Raw genomic sequence first — 23,836 nt, 5'->3', positions numbered from 1 at the left:
TCCTGAGTGGCTCTTAAGGACTTCTCCAGACAGACAGCTCAGGTGTAGGGCACACCTTCTCCATCTTGGCAGGTCAAACTCCTAACCATATACATTAGATTTCCTCTATACAAAGTTATCTACACTCCTGCTCCCACGCCTGCTATATTAGATAGTCTACCACAGGCTTTGCCTCTCGTGTGTGTGTGTGTGTGTGTGTGTGTGTGTGTGTGTGTGTGTGTGTATGTGAGTGCACGTCTGTCTGTCTGTCTGTCTCTCTCTCTCTGTGCGTGTTGTGTGTGTGTGCATGTGAGTGCACGACTGTCTGTCTGTCTGTCTCTTTCTGTGTGTGTGTGTGTGTGTGTGTGTGTGTGTGACATGACTCAGATTATTTCCCTGAAAATTTAAACTAGATAACAGAAGACTTGAGACAGGCTGCAGGTGGTGGATGCTAAAAGCAGATGGCTTCAAGAACTGGCTTTGAAGCCATGTGTGGCCATAAGCAAGCCAACCTGCAGGGAGGAGAGTTGAGTATTATACTGGAGGGAAGCAAGGAATACTTTATACTGGAGGGAGGGAAAGGAAAAAGAGATTGCATGCTGGCTCCCCCAGTTCTATGCAGCCAGCTGCGCTGCCAGCCCAGAGTTTCCCTCTTGTGTGTGATGTTTTACTAGAATCAGTTGCAGTTACCCTAAATCTGAGGGCCACAACCTTAATCCCAGCACTCAGGAGGCAGAGGCAGGCCAGTCTCTGAGTCGAGGCCAGCCGGGTCTACAGAGTGAGTTCCAGGATAGTCAGGGCTACCCAGAGAGACACTGTCTTGAACAAACAAGCAAATAAACAAACAAATAAGACAAAACAAGATAAAATAGAAACAAACACAAAATAAATATTTCCCAGAGTGAGTTCTAGGTCTGAGATAGGATTCTGCTGTCAAATAGCTATTTAAAACAATAGTTTGAATGATTTTGCCTGCTTGAGATTTTTGCCACCCAAGATATAAGGATATACTGTATTTTTTGCACCATAAGACGCACTTTCCTCCAAAAATGAGGGAGAAATTGGGGTGCACCTTATGGTCTGATTGCTGTCCATTGGGCATCAACAAAGAGGTCACTTACTGATGTCTTCAGTGTGCCAGCTGAAGGCTCAGGGTTCAGTGTGTCCATGGGCAGTATGGCCAAAATCCCTTCTCACACAGAGCTTGGTCTCTGCCCCGCTTCCTCTGTGTGTGTGTGTGTGTGTGTGTGTGTGTGTGTGTGTGTGTGTGTTTGTGTAAGCCTCCAGCAATCTGGCTATTCTGAGTTGAATGCTGATCTTAGCCAGCCAGGTAAGCGGATGTGTGTCAGCTTGCTGCAAGGAGCAGGGCAGGGGGAGTACAGTAAAATGTGTAGCAATAAGGAAGCTCTAGCTACCATTTGTCCTTCCTTGACTCCAGTGAGGCTACATTTTGGGGTTTCCAGAAAATTAGAATAGTGCTTGAGTCTCTAAGTCTTTCCTTCTGTTGAGTTAAACACTGTTTAATAGTACCGTATTTTGTTATATTTTAATAAATATTTTATTTTATTTATCTTAATTTTTTTTTTTTTTCGAGACAGAGTTTCTCTGTGTAGCCTTGGCTGTTCTGGACTAACTTTGTAGACCAGGCTGGCCTCGAAGTTACAGCGATCCCCCTGCCTCTGCCTCCCAAGTACTGGGATTAAAGGTGTGCACCACCACTGCCAGGCTTTAATAAATATTTTATTATACTAATACTAATTCGGTTGAGAATATTTTTTTTCTTTTACTGCTCTAAAAACTGGGTGTGTCTTATGGTCTGGAAAACACATGAGGAAAATTGAGCATGAGGCTATTTATCCCTAAAGGAATTTGGTCCCTGCATGCCAATGTTAAGGATACATGTCCCAGAGCCAAGGACCTGTAGGGTCACGATAGGTAGAGGGCACACCAAGCTCTCTCTGGCTTACAGCAAAGGTCTGGTTGAGTCCATTTTAGATCAATTGGTAGGCAGGCCTGTGGACCTTGCACATCAGATAGGATCTACCTACCTTCTCTGCCTACCACTCTCTGTTTAGGTTGCTACCACCTGGCATCTCTTAGCATCCCCGTAATAGAAAGGGGAAGTTAAGAAACAGCCTCGCTGGGTGTGGTGGCACTTGGGAGGCAGAGGCAGGGAGATCTCTGTGAGTTCCAGGCCAGCCAGGTCTATAAGAGAAACCCTGTTTTGAACCCCCCCCCCAAAAAAAAGAAAGAAAGAAAGAAAGAAAACTAAGCCATACTTTGGGTGTGGTGACTTACATCTTTAATCCCAGTAGTCTGGAAGCAGAGGCAAGTGTTTATCTCTGTGAGTTCAAGGCCGGCCTGGTCTACAGAGTGAATCCAGGACAGCCACAACTGTTACACAGAGAAACCCTGTGTGTGGGGTGGGAGTGAGGGTGGGCGCAGAACGAAAAAAAAAAAAAAAGAGACCAACTTGTACTCAATGAATCTGTTTGCTGTGCTTCTTATGATGCGTACCTAGGGTTAGGACCCTATCTACATCTAAGGATACTGAGACTTAGGCGCTGCTTTCCAGGTGTTTCTCATGGACTTCTCCAGACAAGCAACTCAGGTTTGTGAGTGTAAGAAACCAAAAAAGCCCTCCAAGGGAAAGGAAAGAAAAGGCAAGCTCATTAAAGGCAGCTTCCTCACTCACTGTGCCCCACCCTCTGCTGACGGCTTCTTAGAGCCTAAATTAGTTATGTTTGCTCAATGTTTGTTCACTTGGCTAAGAGGCTAACAGTTGGCACTGAGTTTTAAGAATGACATGGCTCAGGCATAATCACCTTGGGCCCACATCCCCGCTTTTTGAGTACAAGAGGAAGGGACTGGGGAGAGAAACGTTCTGCGCCCATGTCATGTGCAGAGCTAGGGGTTGAAGGGGGTTGAGAGGGCTAGCAGCTGTCACAGCTTCTCCAAGGCCAGTTCCGAGTCCTTCTGTCAAGTGGGACCTGCTTTCACTGAGCCACAGGTGACTGACCTTTTCTTGTCCTGGTTTTGGTTACCAGTACTGGCCCTTAGAATCACTGGTGTGAGACTTCAGGGATGATCTAATGTGTCTGCCACAGGGTACCTTCTGCTTAGTCACATCTTACGCTCAGTCACGTAGGAGGTGGGGCTGGGTGACCCCAGGCTACCTAGGGCTTCTCTGAGTCTACTGGACACTGGCAAGTAGTGAAGGCTCAAGTGAGTCTGAATGGCTGAAGATTGCCGGCCAGCTACCTAATCTTAAAGTTTTGTTAAGACTGGTTGGGGCTTTCTTATTGTTTTGAAACAAACTTCTCAGAAGCACGTGGTATTTCTCTCACCTTTCTTCCTGGGGTCTGCCTAGGTTAAAAGCTATCGCCCAGCTGGAGGGTTTTCAGCCTAGTTCACAGATCACACTCTTCGTAGCTTTCCACCGGTAAGGTGGGCATGGGAGGATGGCTTTGGGCTTCTCTGTGAAGTAGTGTGCCATCCTATTTTTATTTATGTCACCAGCAGGGTGTCCTGTTGGACTCTGCTTTCATCCTCTCCAAAGGCAGCCGACTGGAGGTGCCTGGAGACTGGGAGAAGTGGCTGTGCCATTCCTGCGGGGCGGGGGCGGAGGGGGGGGAGTTGCAAATCATCATTTTAGTTTATTAAGCTCAAAATGGTGGTGGTGGTGGCAGAGATTTGTTTTCCTTTCAGATGCAGAAGTCGGATGGCGCACTGGGGAGAACCCACTGACGTTGCATTTGGGGCTCACAGCCCCCTCGGTTGTGGCAGCCACCCTCCCGACCTCCACAGCCAAGACAACCTAGGCTGGAGGCTGGGGATCAGTTTTCCGTCCCCGGCAAGGGGTGCTGGTGAAGGAGGACTGGATCTGCCTCGGGAGTGCTGCAGTAGTAGTTGGAGGGAAGTGGAATCTTCTCTCCTCACCCTCAGAAGCCTCGCTTGCGTCGTAATTCTTTTTATTTTTACTTTCGAGCCTTGTAAGGCAGGCGGCCGGGGTAAAAGCGCTGCGGCGACACGTTGCCAGCTGCGCAGCACCGCCCGTGTGGCCTGAAGCAGGGGAGGGGGCCAGCCACGCGCCACCTGCCAGGCTCCCCTCGGTTCCCGGGCGCTGCACAGGAGCCTGGGGACCCAGTCTGGCCAAAGGGCCTCCCTGCGGGCCGGCGCCGCAGCCCGGGGTCTCCCGGCCCACGTTTTCCGTCTCTCCCGCTCCCTCCGCCCCTCCCTCCCCGCGCTTCCCCTCCTCCTGCCTGGTCATGTGTCGCCTTTTTTTGTTTGCAGTGGAAACAATTTCTCGCGGCTCGGCGCGCCCCGGCCCCGACGCGCCGCAGCGGAGGCGAGCGGGAGGCGGGACGGGGCGTGGAGAGCGGCGGGGCCGGCGGGAGGACGCGGCGCCCGCGGACGCTCGCTCGGGGCCCATGCCGCGCCGCTCCCCGCAACCCTGTCGCCCGCATCCGCGGCCGCCTCCCGCCGTCCGCCCAGGGCTCGAGGGTCCACTGCGGGGCTCCGAGCGATGCCCGCTGGGCGCCCGCGAAACTTTGTCGGCTGCGCTGAAGGTAGCGGCGGCCCCGCGCCGCGCTCGGCCAGGTGAGTCCGTGCCGTCTCCCGCCCGCACCGCCCAAGCTAGGGTCCTTGTTGTAGAGCCGTTGTGGCGGCATGGGGACGAGGCACGCAGTGCGGGGCGCGAGCCAAGCTGGACCCAGGGTGTGGGGGGACCCCAGTCCTGAGCTGTGAAGTTGCCCGCCCAGGAGTTTTCTGCCCCGACGTGGTGGCTGCTTCGCGTGCCTCGGTTTCCCCACAGACTCCGAGAGCGACAGAGTTGGTATTGTCTGCGGAGCAGGCAACCCCGGCGATTCGAGTCGGGCAGAAGGTTCAGATCAACTCCAGACCCCAAGACCGCGAGCGGGCGCCTAACAAAGATCCCCTCCCTAACTGAGCACGCTCAGCACCGGCCTCGAGCATCCCGAGACCTTGGGGCCCTATTCCGCACCCCGACTCTTTGCAAGCCTTTCTGGACCCCTCGAGAGCTGGGGGGAGGACGGTGGGCATTTATTGATTTGTTTTTAGGCTCGCCACGCTGCGGCCAATAAAAGGTTTATGACATCTGACCAGCAGTGAAGGTATGCGAGCTCCCAATTGCCCTGTGTACGCAGAGAAGAGCAGTTTTCCCGTTGCCTGGCAACGCTGCTGATTGACGCAGAGCACAGCCAATCGCTGCTCTCGTTGGTCCCCTTGAAATGTTTTTGACAAGTACAGTAAAAGGGAGTGGAGCGCGTGCGTGCGTGCGCGCGCAAGGAGGGGGAGGTTCCCAGTCCCCTAAACTCGAGACTGCCCAGCTTTGGTTGAGGAAGATTTCTCAACTTTTTAAAAAGTTCACCACCAACATCTGTTCAGACCTGGGCCATAATGGCGCTGTCAGTGATTTGGAGACGTTCTGCTATTAGCAAAAAAAGTAAGCTTTCTTGCTCCAGTTTCTTCGTTGAAAGATAAAACACAGGAAGTCATTAAAAAAAAAAAAAGGAAGAAAGAAAAGAAAACAAAAGGAGGGTATGTGAGACGTAACTAATAACTTAAAAAGCATAAGGCGGTGACTGGTGGATAACTATTCAAAACAACGTTATTTTCAGCAGATTAAAAACGTTTACCTAACCGCAGGCTCACACCATCCCTCCACCCCTCTAAAAATAAGGCAAAGGGAAAAGAGATTTGGAAAATTTTGTAGTTAGGATATAATAATGGAAAACTGTGGTTTCTGGGAATGGTTTTGTTGTAACATAGAAGTACAGTGGTCAGGAACCTTCGATACTGTTACAAAGTGAGGGGATTTTATAGGGAATGCAGTTCATGGAGAGTTTGGGGAAACAAATAATTTCAGGGGTTAGGAACCCTCCAGACCTCCTCCTCTTGGCATTGACATTAAAAAAAAATTTTTTTTTTCTTATAGAGCCATGTTGCTGGCAGTGTTTGTTGAAAACAAAAGAAAACGTGGAGAATAGCATGTTAGTTCCTTTGGGAAGCTACTGACAAATAAGCAAATTAAAAAGAAAGAGAGCAGTATGTTGTCATAGCAACAGTGCAATTAAATTACTTTACTGTCAGCCATGATATAATTTTCCTGTTTGGAAGCTCAGGAGACATAAAACTTTCATTTTGGGGCTAAAGTTGACTTCAGCTGGCTCGGTAGTTCTCTTTTGTATGGCTGTGCTGGCAATTAGACCCTTTTCCAGGGGCATCTTAGGAAACTTTGAGACAAGTTGGCCTTGATTTCTTCATAAGGAAGTTAAAAGCCTGGATTCAATAATATCTCCAAACCTGAAGCTTTGAGCTGTCATTTTTTTATAACACGCATGATGTATGATGTAGATTTAGCTTCCCTCCCCCTGCCCCCCCCCTTTTTTTTTTGACAGAGGAACATTTCCCTGGATGAATTGCATTTATCTGGACTGCCTGTCTGGGTTGGGCTGTGATGCTCGGTGCAGATTTTCTCCTCTTAGAGATGACATCTTGTATCCCCTTGGGATATGTGTCCTCCCGGCCCTCAGTCCAGCTGGTGGGCAGTACTGCAGCTTGCTGGCACCTCGCCTGGTTGTTTGGTGCTCTGCATCCTGCTTTCTAGAATCCCGTTCTAGAACCTCCTGCGCTGAAACAGCGGTCATTTTAGACGCATGTTAATGGCTGTTTAGAGGCTTGGGATAACTGTTTGCCTGTCTTTGATGTGTCCGTGCTTCTCTTAAGCACATTTCTTTATTTTAACTCCCCATTTAGCCGAAAAAGAGATGCTTCCAAACTAAGCACAGAGCCTAGTGAAAGACATCTTGTCCCTTCTATCTTGTGTACCAGAGGGTTGTGTCTGTAGGGGTGGTGATGGTGTTCGTAAAAGTGACATCTCCTTGTATTTTCTAGTAGATACTGTTTTACTCTCTGTTCTAGGTCATTGATAAGAGTGGGGACACTGTTGGTGGGGGAGGGAATCTGTTACAGTTTCTGTTGAGTTGCCCTTCCTGTTTTGAAGTTTCCTGTGGCGCTCTCAACTTTATTTTCTTCACGTATTCTTGTCCTACCTACTGGCTTATGTTCATTCCCATGTGTTTTTCCTAGTGCCTGAGGTTACATGCCTTTTCTCTCTAGGTGTGATGTCCTTAAGTTGAATGTACTTCCTCAAAGTGTAGTCTGCAGAATTCCCTGTCCTGGTTTACACCTGTCAAATGTAATTAAAGTTGTAATTTCTTCCTTATGATTTTTTTTTTTTTTTTTTTTTTTTTTTTTGTGGGATAAAATGCAACCAGACAATCAAATCAGAGGCCTCTGGTTACAGTCTTACTTCCAAGACCCTTATGGGGGATCTTTTGTTTGTTTGTTTGTTTTGTTTTTCAAGACAGGGTTTCTCTGTATAATAGCTCTGGGTGTCCCGGAACTCACTCTGTAGTCCAGGCTGGCCTCGAACTCACAGAGGTCCACCAGCCTGAACTCACTCTGTAGTCCAGGCTGGCCTCGAACTCACAGAGGTCCACCAGCCTCTGCCTCCCAAGCGCTGGGATCAAAGGCGTGCGCCACCACTGCCCGGCCCTTATGGGGATCTTATGGGATCGGAAGCAACGCCCCTTGCCTTCCCTCTCGTCCCTATTACTTTTCCGTACATGTGTATATGTATGTATGTATGGGGCGCATGATTGTCACAGTGTGCCTGTGGAGGTCAGGGGACAGATTGCCGGAGTGACTCTCTCACTGCATCATGCCGGTCTGGGAGATCAAACTCCGACCATCAGGCTCAGCAGCAATGGCCTTTCTCTGCTAACTCATCTTCTTAGCGCTCTGTTTTTGTTTTTGTTTTTTTTTTCTGAGTTTGGATCTCATGTAGCCCAGCTTGGCCTTGAACTCTCAATCTTCCTGCCATAGCCTCCAGAATGCTGGAATTACAGGTGTGCCGGGATTACAGCGAGCACCTTCAGACCTGGTGCTTTTCTTTTTTGAGAAGGATAAACAGTGAGACTGGTAACAGGAAGCTACAGTGTTGTCCCTTACATTCATTTTGTCGTGTTTATCCTGAGTCTTTAAAGAGCTTTGTGTGTTAGGGGAATGTGCGCGTATCCTAGAGGGTCAGAGACACCAGAGAGCACTGAGTTCTCTTCTGGCCACAGGGACCAGTTGTAGACCCAAGAAGAAGCCACTGTGAAATTGCTCATTCCTTTTATGATGTATGTGCGTGTGAAAAAATGCTACATATATTTTCAGTTTTGTTTCTTTTAAGGCCCGTCGGGTCACCAAGCTGCTGACACCTGGGCTCATTTTTTTCCATTGTGTAACTGTAGGGTGGGCTTGCATGGCTCCTGTGACACCTTCACCATGGAGCTGAGACCCAGGAGGACAGAGAGTCGGGAGAGAACCGAACCGATTTCTGTTCTGAGTTTCTTTAGCTCATCGCGTCTCTTCCCTTCTTCCCTTCCCTAGGAGCCTTCACGTAAATGGGTCCAGTCATGCCTGCCAGTAAGAAGCCCAAGAGCTCAGGAATCAGTGTGTCCAGTGGACTGAGTCAGGGTTACCGGGGCAGTGGTTTCCCCAAGGCCCTCCAGGAGGATGATGACCTTGACTTCCCTCTGCCCGACATCAGATTAGAAGAGGGGACCATGGAAGATGAAGAGCTGACCAACCTGAACTGGCTGCACGAGAGCAAGAACTTGCTGAAGAGCTTTGGGGAGTCGGTCCTCAGGAGTGTCAGTCCCGTCCAGGACCTGGACGATGACACCCCGCCGTCCCCTGCTCACTCGGACGTGCCCTACGATGCCAGGCAGAACCCCAACTGCAAGCCCCCCTACTCCTTTAGTTGCCTCATATTTATGGCCATCGAGGACTCCCCAAGCAAGCGGCTGCCGGTGAAGGATATCTACAACTGGATCTTAGAGCATTTCCCGTATTTTGCGAATGCACCTACTGGGTGGAAAAACTCAGTGAGACATAATTTGTCATTGAATAAGTGTTTCAAGAAAGTGGACAAAGAGAGGAGTCAGGTAAGCTGCTTATGTCTTCTGGAGCTGAGTTTATTTATTTCTTTATTTATTTTTGTTTTAACTTAAAAACTTTCAGCATTAAAAATGAATGTATGGTCACCATGCTGAAGTAGTTTTCTGATGAATAATTTAACACATTGGGCAGTTGTGGAAAAACTTCCTTTTTCTTTCTTTCTTTTTTTCTTTCTCCTTTTTCTTAAATGTAGTGGCTGAGCATTCTTTTTGCCATTGGGGACGTCTCTTGAGCAGCACCCTGATGCTTTCACATAGTCCACACTTGAGGTTTGCCCATCTGATGTCTTCATGTCTTCCACGTGGTTGGGTCAGTTTGGTTTTCTGTACAGCATTACATAGTATATTAACAGAGGGTTCGAACGCCTAAGGAAAATTGCCATCAAGGAGTGGAGGAAAATGACAATTTGTGTCTGACTATCGGGAAAAGGCAACTTCAGGATTCTGGAATACATGAAAGGTGATGCACTTTTGGAAGGTACTTGAATATACCTGTTAACTCCAAGACCAATCAGAACCTTGAGGTGCCCGTAACTTTTATGAAATCTGGTGTATATGTAAGTGTTTGGGAACTTGGAAATTCTGCCAGTGTGAAGTACTGACCTGGGTTAAGGTTTCTGTTAGAGACTGGCTTTAAAAAGTTGGAAGGTTTTTTTTTAAGTGTGTGTATAAATGTGTGTGTGTGTGTGTGTGTGTGTGTGTGTGTGTGTGTGTGTGCCTAAGTGCAGGTGCCTTCAGAGACCAGAGGTGTGTTAAGTTCCTAGACCTGGATTTATAGGTGGTTGTGAGCCATCCACTGTGGGTGTTGTGAACTGAACTTGGGTGTGCTCCAGGGGCCAGGAGCCATTGGCCACTGATGCTGATGATGCCAGGCGTGTGCTCATGTGTGTATTCACGAACCTTCTTCTCTCCTGGGTCCTTAGCTTTAGACATAGCTGTAGGGATCAAGGTGTGCCTCTCACATTGTGAACTCTGCTATCCTTGGGTACTCGATCTCTCCTTTGCCCCAGGTTAAGCATCTGGAGAGCATTCCCAGGACTTGACTCTGTTCCATGTTTTAAGATCAGTCTAGAAACGTAGAAATTGCTCTCCTTCAAGTACCCAGGCTGTGACTTTTTTGTATAGGTCACTTCTTGAGGCAAGAGAGGGAAAGTCTGACTGAGCAAGCAATTCTAGGCTTAGAATGTGGCCAACAAAGTGTTCCTCAGGCGCCCAGAGCTGCATGCCACTGAGGAAGCAATGAGCAGGGCCTTTAACTCCGTGTCACCCTTTCTGCAAGTTACAGCATGCCTGAGTCTCCATGTTTGACATAACACCACTGCACATAAAAGTAATTTAGCTAGAGTGTAATTTTGCTAGTGCAGCTCCAAGCGTGGTGGTGGTGGTGGGGGTACTTGCAGAGTTTATTTATTCACAGTCCTGCCTTGCCACCAAGCACTGGATGGTGACTGTCAGAAACCACCAGGGGGGTCCACCTATCCTCCTGCCTCGCCTCACACTGGATTCTGGGAATCACTTTTTTTTTTTTTCCCCCTAGGGGTATTGGCTGTCAATCTGGGAAAACACTGATACCTGTTGACAGGGAGTGCTTTGAAGGACGTGAGATTGTTTTTTTTCCGAGTTGTTGAGTTCTGGCTTCCTAGCCCGGGCACTGACCTGTATTGACATGTTTCTGATCAAATGCCAGTCAGTTCTGTGGCTGGAAGTTTGTTCCCAGCGGCTTGATGTTGTTAGAACAAAGCTACAGCTGTGGGATTCTTTTCCTCCTCTTCTCTTCCCTTGGGTGAGCAAGAGGCCTCTGGTTCAAGTTGTCAGGCATACTCAGTGCTGCCAGGGCCCGAGCCCTGGCCTGTCACAGGGCTTTCTCTTGGATTTGCTGAGTAAAAAGGAAGGCAGTCTTGCTGATGTAGTGCCCAGTGAGAGTCCCTTGGGCTCTGTTGTACACTTGTTTTCTTCCCAGGGAGTTTTCTGTTGGCAGTAGGCTCAACCTCAACACAAATGTCTACATGCACCCAAACGCTAGCGAGAACGACGTGCGATGAAGGTGAGGATGAAAGCCCGGCACATCATATGCACCGAGTTAGCCACGCCACCTTCTTCTTCTGTTTGTTTGTTTTTAGCTTCTGGTATGGTTTTGAAACCGGAGAGCAGAGTTTAAGCTTGGCATAACAGTGAGACTGTGGAATCCTGTGTGATCCTTGTCCCGAGGGCTTGGAACACAACTGATGGACAACTGTTTGGCTGGGCCCCTAGAGTAGGATGGAACCTTTGAGATTTGCGTTGTAGTCACCCAAGGCACTTCACACGGTACCATGTCTTAGGCCCCTTCTCAGATTTGGTTCTGAGATGGGCTGGGAAAGTTGGTTTCAAGGTGCCTAGGTGTTATGGGTAAGACCCTAGAACCAGTGAGGGGCCTTTCATTTTTTTTCTTAATTTGTTGGTCAGTTTGCTTATTTTTGTTTATCTTGAGGCAGGGTATCAGGTAGCCTAGACTGGCCTTGAACTTGATATTTAACTGTGAGTGACCTTGAACTCCTAATCCTCTCAACCTCCACCCCCCACAACCCCCCAACCCACCACCCGCCAGTGCTAGGATTACAGGCATGGGTTTTGTTTTGTTTTTTTTTTTTTCTAAGTGTTCAGGTTTCATCAAGGACTTTCTCTCAACGATTAAGTCAAGAGAACCTACAGCTTTGCTTCTGTTTTTCTCTCTCACAGTGCTTCAAAAGGTAGCTTAATTTGTTGTTGTTTAATCATGGATGTTTTTTAGCTAGCACAAGTGGGTAGAATAATATGGACTCGTGCTCCATGACTGGCTTTAGTGTTTAATGAGAATTGTCTGGCTTCGTTCATTTTTGTGTTGTTGTTGCTGCTGTTCCTGAAGTACTTTGAAGAAAATTTAGATTGTGAGTCTTTATTTCAACATGCATAGTACCCGCCAAAGTTAGAAAGTCTTAGATACCATTTAAGCCAGGTACTCAAATATCCAAGATGAGGTGATCTTTGAATTAGGACCCCAACATGACTTATGTGATTGTGACATGTCTTGCAGTGTTTGTCTGAATATATTGCACCCTATCCCTTCCTTTCCCCTCTTTCTTTCCTGTCGCTCTGGAACTCACTTTGTAGACCAGGCTGGCCTTGAACTCAGGGATCCGCCTGCCTCTGCCTCCTGAGTGCTGGATTTAAAGGCGTGTGCCACCACCTCCCAGCTTTCATTACCTTCGCTTTTAAAGGCACCTAACACTTGGGTCTTCAGGGTGCCTTGCATCCTGCCTGCCTCCTTGTGGTGTCCTTGAATTTGCCTCCACCCCCCTGGAAGGGAAGTGATCTCTGGGATTGTCTGCTGACTTCCAGGCCCCCTTCCCTGGGAACTCAGTGTGTAGAGGGCAGGGACTGTGCTCCTGAAGCGCTTAACTTGCAGTGGGGCTGCTCCCGTCAAGCCTGGTTCACATGGGTCAACTGTTCCCTATTCCGTGAACTTCCACATCTGTCTTTCATCTTCCCGGGTTATCAGTGGGTGATCTTTGCTCAGATCAATCAAGGTCATGTTTTTTTAAAGTCTGGGATCATTTTTTTTTTTTCCTCTCTCTCTCTCTCTCCTAGAAACAAGTATCTCGACTTGTACTTAGCATGTACTGACTTCTCTGGGGACTTGCAAATGAGAAGTAAAAATGCAGTCAGCTTTTATAGACTAGATTAGAATGGAGCAGGTATGTGTGTTTCTATTTCCACGCTTTTTATTTATTTCTCTTCTTGCCATTTTAACAAAAATATTATTGTTACCAGAAGGTTTATGAAGGAAACAGTGTACAGAATATGTTTATCACATACAGTGTTGGCTACTTTTAATACAGCTTTGGCCTATAGAGGTAGCTTTGTGGCTTAGCCAAATCAGGACCAAGCTGGGAGCAGGCCTCGGGTTCTGGTGTTAGCGGTTGGCAGTATGGCCGTCTTGAAACCTCAGTTTTCTTGTGTGTAGACACAGACATTGAAAGTGGTTTTGGGTTAGTGCTGCTGAGCCTTGGGGTCTTCAGTGTCTGAGGTGCTGTTGACCCACTACTTGAATTTATTGGCAACATACCAAGTGCTGATAAGTACTCTGTTTGTCTAGAGAGAAGTTCTTGACATTTTGTTTGCTTAGTCTTTTTGTTTTTGTTCTTTCTTTCTTTCTGTAGTCCTTCTCTCTCTTTTGTTATTAGATTGAACATACTAAGCAAGGTCATCATAGTCACAGTGGCATGGCCGTGTCATGCCATAGCATAGGAGATTATAAAGTCCAGATTAATTCTAGGGGGGCCGTATAAAGAACTACAGAGGGTAAACAGGAGAGAGAGAGGGAGAGAGAGAGAGAGAGAGAGAGAGAGAGAGAGAGAGAGAGAGAGAGAGAGAGGGTGGAGACTCTTCTTGGACTCCTTTTATGTTTTTTTCGAGACAGGGTTTCTCTGTGTAGCCTTGGCTGTTCTTCATTCACTTTGTAGACCAGGCTGGTCTCAAACTCGCAGAGATCCGTCTGCCTCTGCCTCCTGAGTGCTGGGATTACAGGCTTGATGGAGCAAATTCTGTCGTTCTCAGTAGATGCAGAGGCTCTACTTTGTACTAAGCATATTGCCCCTTGGCTATTAGCTCTCCTGCTGTGTCCTAGCTTTCTTGCCATCCAAGACTCCTCCCTGCATTGGGGTAAGGCCTGGCTAGACTTCCTGCCTACATAGGAAGCACTTAGACAACTTCTTCTATTGCCTCCTCTTGTCTCCTGGTGAATGTGATTTTGTTTTGGTTTTTCGAGATCGGATTTCTCTGTGTAGCCCTGGCTGTCCTGGAACTCACTTTGTAGACCAGGCTGGCCTCGATCTCAGAGATCCGCTTGCCTCTGCCTCCTGAGTGCTGGGATTAAAGGCTTGCACACCCATGAGTAACACTTATGAGGGTTTCCCTTGTGCATAGTGACCTCTTATTCCGCCCTTTTCCGAGCCCAGAGAATTTCTGTTTCCTGTAACACTGGTTAGTATATCTGTTTAACTGGTGTTCCGTTTAGGAGAAAGCTGGCCCCGCCTCCCCTCTTCAGAGGACAGCACAGCCAGGCCCCAATGTCTAGTGGGATATGCAGAAATGTGACGGAGGTGGAGGAGGTGCCTCTGGAGCCAGTGACAACCCATCAGTGCCTGTGAGGTGCTGCCTGTCTGCTGCATGCTCTGGACCCTCCGAGGCTCCCTGGTCCATGAGTTAGTTCAGACGAGGTGTAGATGGTAGGCAGGGTTTATTACAGAGTAAAGTGTGAGGCAGTCAGGAGTTGAAAGTGGACAGTGACCAAAGGTGCCATCAGGTAAGGGTCAGAGTGGCCAGTGGCCAGAGAGACCATTGTGCTGAACAAATGGGCAATAAGGTGCTTGAATATCTGTGGGTGTCTCCTATTATCTAGCCTGGCTGTTCCCCCTCCCCTCCAAAAAAATCAGGGAGACACCTGACTCTGCCTCCAGTTAGAGGTATGTCCCACCACATCTGGCTATATTATTTTTAGTGTGTGTGTGTGTGTGTGTGTGTGTGTGTGTGTGTGTGTGTGTGTGTGTGTGTAGTATGTAGTATGTGCATGTGAGTGCAGATGTTAGAGGAGACTGAGGTATCTGATTTCCAGAGCTGGAATTACAGGCAGCTTTGAGCTGAGGGGACGCTGGGAACTGAACTCTCTGCAAGAGTAGCATTTATTCTCCGGTGCCGTCTCTCCAGCCCACATGTGGATTAACTCTTCGGGGACAACAGTGTGTCTTTGCTCTTTACCAGAACGCCGCTGCTAGGCAGTGGTGGAAGGATTTTCTAGGCAGTTTAGGCTGTCGTGTCAAGTTAGACTTCTTTCTTTTGATGTAAAATCTTGTAGCAGAGTAGACAGGAAAGAGAAGGTAGACTCTGAAATCTAGCCACGGTGGAAGAAATAGACTTCCCTTAATAGCCCTGACCAAAACCTTTATATCGCTGCCCTCCTCCCTGTCACATACTCTTACTGTGTTTTTAAACTTACTTATGTTTTTGAGACAGAGTCTCACTCTGTACCTCTGGCTGGCTTTTGGACTCCCTATGTAGACATAGGCCTTGAACTCTGAGATCTCTGCCTGCCCCTGCCTCTCTAGTGCCAGGATTGGAACCGCGCGCCAGCGCACAGAGACTCTCGAATGGTGTTTTAAATTTTCAGAAGCTGCAGCTGTGGTGCTTCCTCCGTTCACTGAGTCTTTCTTCGAGTTTTAAGGCTATGTTGGGATTCTCTTTAGAGACCGGTTAGAGACTGTGATACTTGCCTTTTCTCTCAAATCTGTGTCTGTAGGGTTACGAGAGTTGGGGTCCAAAGCTGTTCACGAGGGATGGGGCGGGGGCGGTTTCCTCAGTGACCTTTGGGTTTTTAACAGACTGTTGAAAGTGTCCATCTTCTGGCTGAGGCTGAATTATTATCCTGGGTAGTGGAGGGAGGCTGGGCTTCCAAGAAAGAGTCAGGGAAAAAGCCTAGAGCAGTGGTTCTCAGCCTTCCGAATGCTGCGACCCTTTAATTCACAGTTCCCATAAAATGATTTTTGTTGCTACCTCATAGCTGTAATTTTGGTACTGTTATGAATCGTAGTGTAAATATTTTTGGAGCTAAGAGGTTTACCAAAGGGAGCGTGACCCACAGGTTGAGAACCACTGGCCTTGAGTGGCAGAGAAAGCATGCCTGGCTTTGGCCAGTATCTGAAAGACAGAAAGAAGGAAACCTTAGAACTCAGCTGTACTGAGGGAAGGCTTCTGGTAAGGACAAGTATATATTTCATTAAAGGGGTAAATACTCCTCCCACCTCCTTAGCATATCTTCAGGTGAGTCAGCTTTACTGGGGCGGGGTGGGCATCCTGGCCAGGCCGCTGACAGGTCCTGCACAAGCTGAAGTTAACTGAGAAGAGGTTACAACAACTAAGAAAATGCCCCCATGAGAGTCTCCTGATAGCAAGCCTGTGGGGCTTGGTCTTGATTTTTGATTGGTGTGAGGGGTCCAGCCTCTGGTGGGTGGGTGGTCAGGGCAAGTGGTCCTGGAGTGCAGACGAAAGCCAAGTGAGTAGAGCAAAAGCGGGTCAGGAGGAGCAGCCAGGAAGCAGCATTCCTCCACGTGCTGTGCTTCGGTTCCTGCCGTGGCTTTCCTTGATGATGGACTATAACCTCTAAATCAGATAAAATCCCTCCCCCCTCCCGGCCCCCTGCCCCCATGCTTTGGTCTTAGTGTGTTATCACAGCAACCGAAAGCAAATTAACACAGGAGGAGAGAATGGCATATAATGTTCTAATCTTTGGAGCTGATCCGAATGTTGTGTCTCCACCCAGGGCCATAGTATTTCATTCTTTTGGCCGGGAGGCCTAAGAAGGGGCAGTTTCAATATTTTCCTTTCTAGTGTTACCAGGGCAACAGGAGGCGAGGTCCAAGCAGAACATGGGGCAGGGATCCATCTTCATTTGCTTTCAAGGCTGCCATCTCCTTTCTAGCTACCTAAAAGGAAGCTATTCCTTTTTTTTTTTTCCTATCAAAAAACATTCTTTTATGTGTATAGTGTTCTGTCTGCATGCATGTCTGTGCACCACATATATGACTGGTGCCCGTGGAGGTCAGAAGATGTCACTCGATCCCTCTGATCTTGAGTTACAGACAGTGGGTGAGCCCCCGTGTGGGTGCTGGGAATCAAACCTGGGTCTTCCAGTACTTTAACTGCTGAGACATCGCTCCAGAACTCTGATGGAATCCTCATGGTAACATCCTCTGTGGTTCCTCCCAAATCCTTGTGCTCCCATTGGCTGTGTTTCCTGCCTGATCCTGTCCATATGGTCCTTCCATATTCTGTACCTTCCAGATGGCCTCCTTCATCTTCCACACCGCCTAAGAGACAGCTGTCTGTTGCCCCTCCCAAGTGAAGCTAGTTATTCTTTGCTTGCTCCTTGACTGACTCATTCATTCATTCATTCATTCATTCAGCAAACTTGATAAAGTCTCCGTCTTTCCTTTTCGAAGTCTATAACTAAATCTAAGAAGATATAAAATCAACTGCATTATTATTACAGGGAAACTGCTCAACCTTTTGTGTGTCGTTAGCCTCATTAGTAAAATAATTTAACCACTGGGGGTGGTAGCTCAGAGGTAGAGCACTTGAGCAGTGTGCATGAAGTCCTAGGCTTAGTCCCCCCAGGGGTGGGGGCTTTAAAAAACACTGGTTCAGAAAGAAGCTCCAGGGTGGTTTTATTCGTTTGAGAGAACAAGAACAGGACAGGCAGGTTGTGTGTGTATCATGCTAGCTGCTGCGAGGCAGAAGGTGGGCGAGAGGAAACGCGATAGCCATGCCTTTAGGCTCCATGAGGCAGGGTCCTGGAAAGTAGGCAGGTTCAGCTGTGGAGGATGGCAAACAGCTTACAGGGGAAGAGGGGCTTCCTCAGAGAAAGAATGATAGTCTCCAGACTGTTAGGGCAAGGGTGCTTATGCCTTTGACCCATTTCCAAAGAAGGGACAGAAAGGGCAAAGAAAAGGCTGGGCCCTTGGAGTTGGAACTCAGAAGAGCCCTGAGGCTTGGCAGGGAAGGTGCGGGATTGTCTGCACTGGAGGAGGGGGAGGGCCTTCCGGGGCACAGCGCACTATCTCACTAGGGGAGTAATTAGTCTTCCCCTCTCCTTTGCATGTCTTCCGGGTGAATCAGCAGCTCTCCCGAGGGGCGGTCTCCTGTACAGGTGATTGGCAGGCCCAGCTGGATTACCTCTTAATGGAGTTGATAGAGCATGTAATATTTGAGCTAGCTTAGAATGTCGTGTTTCCATCCAGGGCCAGAGGCAAAGCTCACAGCCATTCTTTTGACCTGGAGGAAGTAGCTTTCCCTTAGTGGGCCTCAGCAAAACTCCAAACCTCCACCTTCTCATATAGCACTTTAAATCCTAAGGGGGGAGGGCCAAACTGACCCTTTCCTCTCTGTGTTGTCGGGGCATATGGAAGTGGGGTCCAAAGCTCATCTTAAGTGTCCATCCGCAGTGGCCTCCAAGACACTAACATGGTGAGCACTGCTTACAGGGGTCCCTGGTCCTATGAACTCTGTACAGAACCCTTAGCTAGTAGAACTTCTCCAGGAACATCCTTTGTTTATTCATTCTCTCTCTCTCTCTCTCTCTCTCTCTCTCTCTCTCTCCCTCTCTCTCTCTCTCCCTCCCTCCCTCCCTCTGCTTTTTTTGTTCTTTGAGACAAGGTTTCTCTGTGTAGCCTTGACTGTCCTGGAACTCTCTTTGTAGACTAGGCTGGCCTCAAACTCACAGTGATCCTCCTGCCTCTACCTTCCAAGTGCTGGGATTAAACGCCCATCTTGTTTATTATTTCAGTGTTATATCCCCCTTTAATCATCCACGTCTTGCCTCTCTCATCATTGCTCTTCTGGCTTTCGTGAGTCAAGCATGCATGTTCTGCAGGTCCAACAGTGACTTCCTAGGAAGATTCTGATGTCCTTTGTGAGGGTCTGGCAAGGCCCCCTGGGAAACTTGCTGCTTCTGGACGGAGGGCCCCATCCATGGATCTGTCAGCATCCCTGACCCGCAACTCTGGAGAACCAAGGCTTTCTTCCTCAGCATCCTGCCAACAGATTGCTTTTCAAACCTTCCCCATCAACCTGGAAATGCCTTGGGGTTTCCCTTTGAAATCACTTTAGCTGCAGCATAGCTCCACAGTAAATAGTAGGGCTAGCACACCTGAAAAGGCTGGGGTATGCATCTTTAAAGGAAGTGGGGAATGCTTCGATGCATCCATGTTCTTCTTAAATTTCATGCAGTGCTGGGAAGGAACCCATGGGCCTTTCCTTGTTATGCCCGCCCTTACTTCGTTTTTTTAAAAAAATATTTATTTAATTTTAATTTATATGCATTGGTGTAAGGGTGTCAGATCTTGGAGTTACAGGCAGTTGTGAACTGCCATGTGGTTGCTGGGAATTGAACCCAGGTCTTTGGAAGAGCAGGCTGTGCTCTTAACCACCAAGCCATCTCTCCAGCCCCCACCCTTACTTTCTACTCTGTCCTATAAGCGCTGCTCATCTAAATGCTTTTAAATGCTGGCTGCCTGATGGGATGGTGTAGCCTTCATGGAAAATTCCACTGCCTTCCTGATACACTGCTTTTTACACTCGAGACAGAAAAATTCTTAATCCTTTAAAGGTTGGCCAAGCACAGTTGGTGCACACCCATAATCCCTCCACCTGGGAGGTGCAGGCTGGACGGTCAGTGTGAAGAGAGCACCTTCTGGTGTGTGGTGAACTCGAACACAGCCTAGGTGACCGAGACCCTGTCTTGAAACAAAACAAAACCCCAGAAGCCAAAAGCCAAAACGGGGGGGCGGGTGTGGGGAGGATGACGGGCACGGGGTGCTGATTATCTTGATGCCACTGTGTTTGCGGACAGGCTATGGTTTCACTGGTTTTTATTTATTTGCAATTTCTCTCTGTGCATAATAAACACCTTGACTAGTTAGTCCTTTGTTGTTGTTGTTTTTTCTCCTACACTGGCCATTTCAGACCATCAGTATTTATTCAAGTTACGTCTTCATGAAAATAGACCGTAGGTCTCCTGTTTCTCGTAGCTTCTTCAGGAGAATTACTGATGATGTTGAAGTCCTAGGAAAACGTGAGGTTTGATTCTTGCTGTAGGAGCTAACATTCCAAGGAGACAGGATGTAGAATAAAAACGTACAAGCCACCGTAAGTCCCAGAAACAGGCTGGACCAGTGCCTGATTGGTATCAGGTGAAGACATCCAGGGAGGGCTTCTCTGGCAGAGCAAAGCCATAGGAACTGGGGAGGGCCACAGTACAGGCGGCAGGAGGCACTGCAGTGGGTTGCTAATGGAGCAGTCTTAGGGTGCCCTGCGGAAGGAACAGATAGGCTGAGGCATGGCTGTTGTAGAAAAGGCAAATGCTACTGATTTAAGCAAGCTAGCCAAATATGCCTGTCACAAGGATGAGGCTCCTGCTGTTATTTTTAGTGCATTGTTGGTTCCTGTTCAAGTGTTTCATGGTCCAAGATGGCATCAGCTAGCTTAGAGATGAAGGAAAAGACAAAGAGGGTCCTGTGGAGTTAGCACTTTTCAGGGACTTACCTCATAACATTGCTTTTTTTTTTTTTTTTTTTAATTTTAAATCTCATTGGCTATATTCTGCTTACATGATTTCTTTTAGTTACAGTGAAAGCTGGGAAATGTAGTTTTGCTTAGACTCACACCGCCCCCCCTCCCCTAACATACACACAATTACTAAGCTGTGTAGGATCTTCTGTCACAAAGACCTGCATACTGAGACTCATGTTACTGGACACAGCTTAGGCAGAGTCAGAATAAGAGGAAAGCTGGGAAGTTTTGTAAATAGCAGTGAGGACCTAGTGGAAGGGTGCGGGTACAAGGACAGCTTAAACACGCCAATCCAGCCTTTCTTATAAGTGGTCCAGTTAACTAGAGTTTAACTTCAAGGTGTTCTGGTTAAATTGCATTGAATGTCTTCAAAAGCAGTAGCTTGATAGTGGTGAAGATTGTGCGGGTGCCAAGATGGATAAGAAGAAAAGCAAGTACTTACGTTGTTGGAGATAGAGCCGTGCCTAAAGTTGTTCTTTTAATAATAGCTTGATGGTTTGCTCCATGAGATTACAGGCAGTTCCAAGAACAGAGAGCGAAGCCTTTGATTTTGAGCTCGCTCTCCCGCTTGGGCTTGTTTGAGTACCTGCGCCTTGAACTCAGCAGGAGGCAGTAAATACTGGCAGAGCTCCTGGCTGTTCTTGCATCTTTCTCTGGCTGAGCTCCTAGGGTGTGCGGGGTCTCCTCGGACCATAGGGGCTCTAGTCCAGTGTCCCTTCCACTTACTGGAGCTCTTTGAAGTATCTCTTGGAAGGCTGTGACTGTCCTCCTCTGGGGACAAGACCTATAAGTGATTTAACTAATGTCATTAGCTAGAAAACACCCAGGTAGCAGAACCTTTGTATATGCCGTTTTTTATTTTTAAGAAAGAAAGGTCAAACCGTGTGAATACTGACTCCAGGCTGCCTGGCACAGAGCCAGGGCTTAGAGAGCCCCCCCTCCCCCCCGCAAGTACTGCTGGTGTAAGTCCTGGGATGCCGGGATGAATCAGCTGTGGATGACGTCATGTAAAGCAATAGATAGTGTTTGCATTAATCTCCGAAGACCTCAGAGAGCATTTAGTTTGCAAAGTGAAAATTAGGCTCGGTATTTGCAAAAGGAAGTAGCCTCCTTCATTTTAGCAACGTTTCCTGAAGGTTGTACCTGCTTGTGGACTGCCAGACAGTGGGTGACAGCTAACTGGGTGATCCACAGACTCCACAGAATGTGGGTGGGAGATGAGAGGCGCACGTCAAATAGTGCTTTTATTACATTGACCAGGCAGGTAATGTGTCAGGTAGTGATTCGCATGGCAAAGAAAGTTAGAGGATAACGCAGTGGAATGGGGCAGGAAGGAAGCTTATCAGAGCGACCGACTGGATCATGCCCTGGATGGCAAGAGGGACAAAGCCCTGCAAAGGCTCTGAGGTGGTAACAGCTGGGAATGTCCAAAGAGCAGCAAGAAGGCTTCGGGAAGTGTATTAGACACGGCAGACTCGGAAATTTAAAGGGACCGGAGCAGAGACTTGCTTTTCTAAGTGGTGACAGTCACTCTGGCTGGCTTCTGGGTCAGAATCTGGGTACAGGTACATGAACACGTTCTGGTGGGAGTCAGGGTAGGAATTTGCCATTGTTCAGTGTGAGATAGGGTTTTGTTGTTAGAAATAGGATCTCTCCATGTAGCCCTAACACGTGTCCAACTCACAGAAATCCACCTGCCTCAGTTTCCCGAGTGCTGAGAGCATCAGTGGTTTTATCTATCCAACTGTCTGTCTGTCTGTCTCTTGGGATACTTCAAAAATGGCTAAATAGAGCCATCAAGCCAAAAGTTTGATAGATGTACTTGAAGCTCTGTGAGACGTTGGTGCAGGTGTAAGTTAGGGGCTCGTTAGTGCAGAGGTAATGGAAACGAGGATTCCTGGATTACCTCTCGGTCAGAAAGAAGTCAGACCTCAGTTTCCAGTCTGTTTTCCGCACTAAGGATGCGACTTCTAAATGTGTTTGGAGTAGTCCTGTATCCCTGAGATGATGAGAAAATGCACTCCAGTACACATCCATCTGGCATCCCATTTAGCAAAGTCCCCTACCCCAAGACTTCTGTGAGTTCCCTGCCATCTGGTCCTTGGCCAGAGAAGGATTTTTCTTGTATACGTGTCTCCATAACAACGAGTGTGGAGTTGATATGGAAAGTAAGCAGTTGCCTTAGCAACAGAGTTACTGATGTAGTGGCTCCCTTGCTTTCCTGGAGTGGAGGGTAAGCTGACCAAACTAGTTCAAATGCATTATAAAGGGCTACACACACAGACTGGCCCTGCTGGTGTAAAACTAGCCTAGCTTTAAGAGAGATTGCAGCCCTTCCCCCTTCCCAAGGAAGGGCACTCAGTGGTAATAAATCAGACAAAAGTAGTTGCTGTCAGTTGAAATAGATTATAGAAGGGTTTTCCTAGAGGAGTGGTTTCATTTTGTTTGACAAAATGCTATAGTCAGAGCATATTTGGTTGCAAGGAAAAGAAAGCCACCTCAGTAGGCTTAAGTAAAAGTCCATTTATCCCAGGGATATAATAATCAGTCCAACAGGCCAGAGCCCAAGAGCCACACAGCTCACCTCAGGTCTGGTGTGGCTGGAACTGTTTCTGTCCTTCTGCGACCACGTGGACACTCAGCAGTGCTTTTCTCTGGGGATCTGGTTGGTGTGGCCTCCTGTCTTCTTCCATGTGGCTCTCAATGCCTGCCGACTCCCACTCATGCCTGGCTGTACTGGAATGTGTGCATCTGTCCCGGTGATGCATGGTCTGGGCATACATGTGCCCACCCTCGTGTCTGTGTGGTGTGCTCGTCAACATTTCAGATACTAAGATTTACTGCTTTCCTTCTGGGCACGAGGTGTTGAGCCCTGGGCAGAACAGGCCAGGCTCAAGGATTCAGGATAGCTGTTGGGTTTTATTCCTGAAAATAAAAATATTCGAAGCCTGGCATGGTGACACACAGCTGTAATGCCATCCTTGAACCAGGGAGGCTAATGCAGGAGGATGTCAGGTCCAGGACCAGCCTGGGCTACACAGTAAGACCTTGTTTCCGAAACAAACAAACAAACAAACAAACAGCACCACACTCACTTTTGAGGACTTGGTGCTCAGGGCGGTGGCAGGTGGTGGATATTAACACACTGGGGGACTTCAGGATCGTCCCGAGAACCCCTTCTGCTTCTTCACAGTGCAGTGGTGGTTGGATTTAATTGTCAGTTTGACAGGATTGAGAATCATTTGGGAAGACTGTCTAGATCAGGTTGAGGTTGGCCTATGGGCTCATGTGTGGGGATTGCCTTGGTTATGTTTACCCACCATGGGTGGCACCATTCCCTGAGCTTGGGGTCCTGGGCTAGGTAAAAAGGAGAAGGCTAGCAGAATACTAAGCACTCTCTGGGACTAGAGGCTTCAAGTACCTGCCACGTGACTTCCCTGTGATGATAGGCTGTCGCCTGGAGCTGTGAACTGCAGTAAAACCTACCTCTCCCCACATGGCTTTTGTTGGGGTAGATCACCACAGCAACTGGCCTGTGGTGCCTTCATCTTTCTCTCATTCACTCCCATAGACCTGCAGTGGCTGTCCCAACAATCACCTCTCTTTTTGTGTCTCCTTCCTGCCAGCTGCCCTCAAATGGCCTGTACTCACGGGGTTGAGTGACTCCGAGAAATTAGGAACTTGAGGCC

General features: G+C 48.1%; 1 protein-coding gene across 11 annotated transcripts in view; it reads left to right on the top strand.

Annotated features, from left to right (window-relative positions):
- Foxn3 (forkhead box N3) overlaps positions 1-23,836 on the top strand; it is a 380,871-nt gene that overhangs the window by 170,248 nt on the left and 186,787 nt on the right. For 10 of the 11 annotated variants that reach the window (XM_051150395.1, XM_051150364.1, XM_051150366.1 and 7 more), the window contains one exon: positions 8,440-8,996. In XM_051150395.1, the coding sequence (XP_051006352.1) occupies positions 8,454-8,996 (543 nt within the window). In that variant the 5' untranslated portion in view covers positions 8,440-8,453. Of the gene's footprint in view, positions 1-4,412; positions 4,579-8,439; positions 8,997-23,836 lie in introns of those variants that run through there. The other variant, XM_051150365.1, reaches the window with a different exon arrangement.

Source organism: Acomys russatus, chromosome 1, assembly GCF_903995435.1.
Source record: "Acomys russatus chromosome 1, mAcoRus1.1, whole genome shotgun sequence".
Lineage (NCBI taxonomy): Eukaryota > Metazoa > Chordata > Mammalia > Rodentia > Muridae > Acomys > Acomys russatus.
This window is presented reverse-complemented; position numbering and strand designations above follow the sequence as displayed.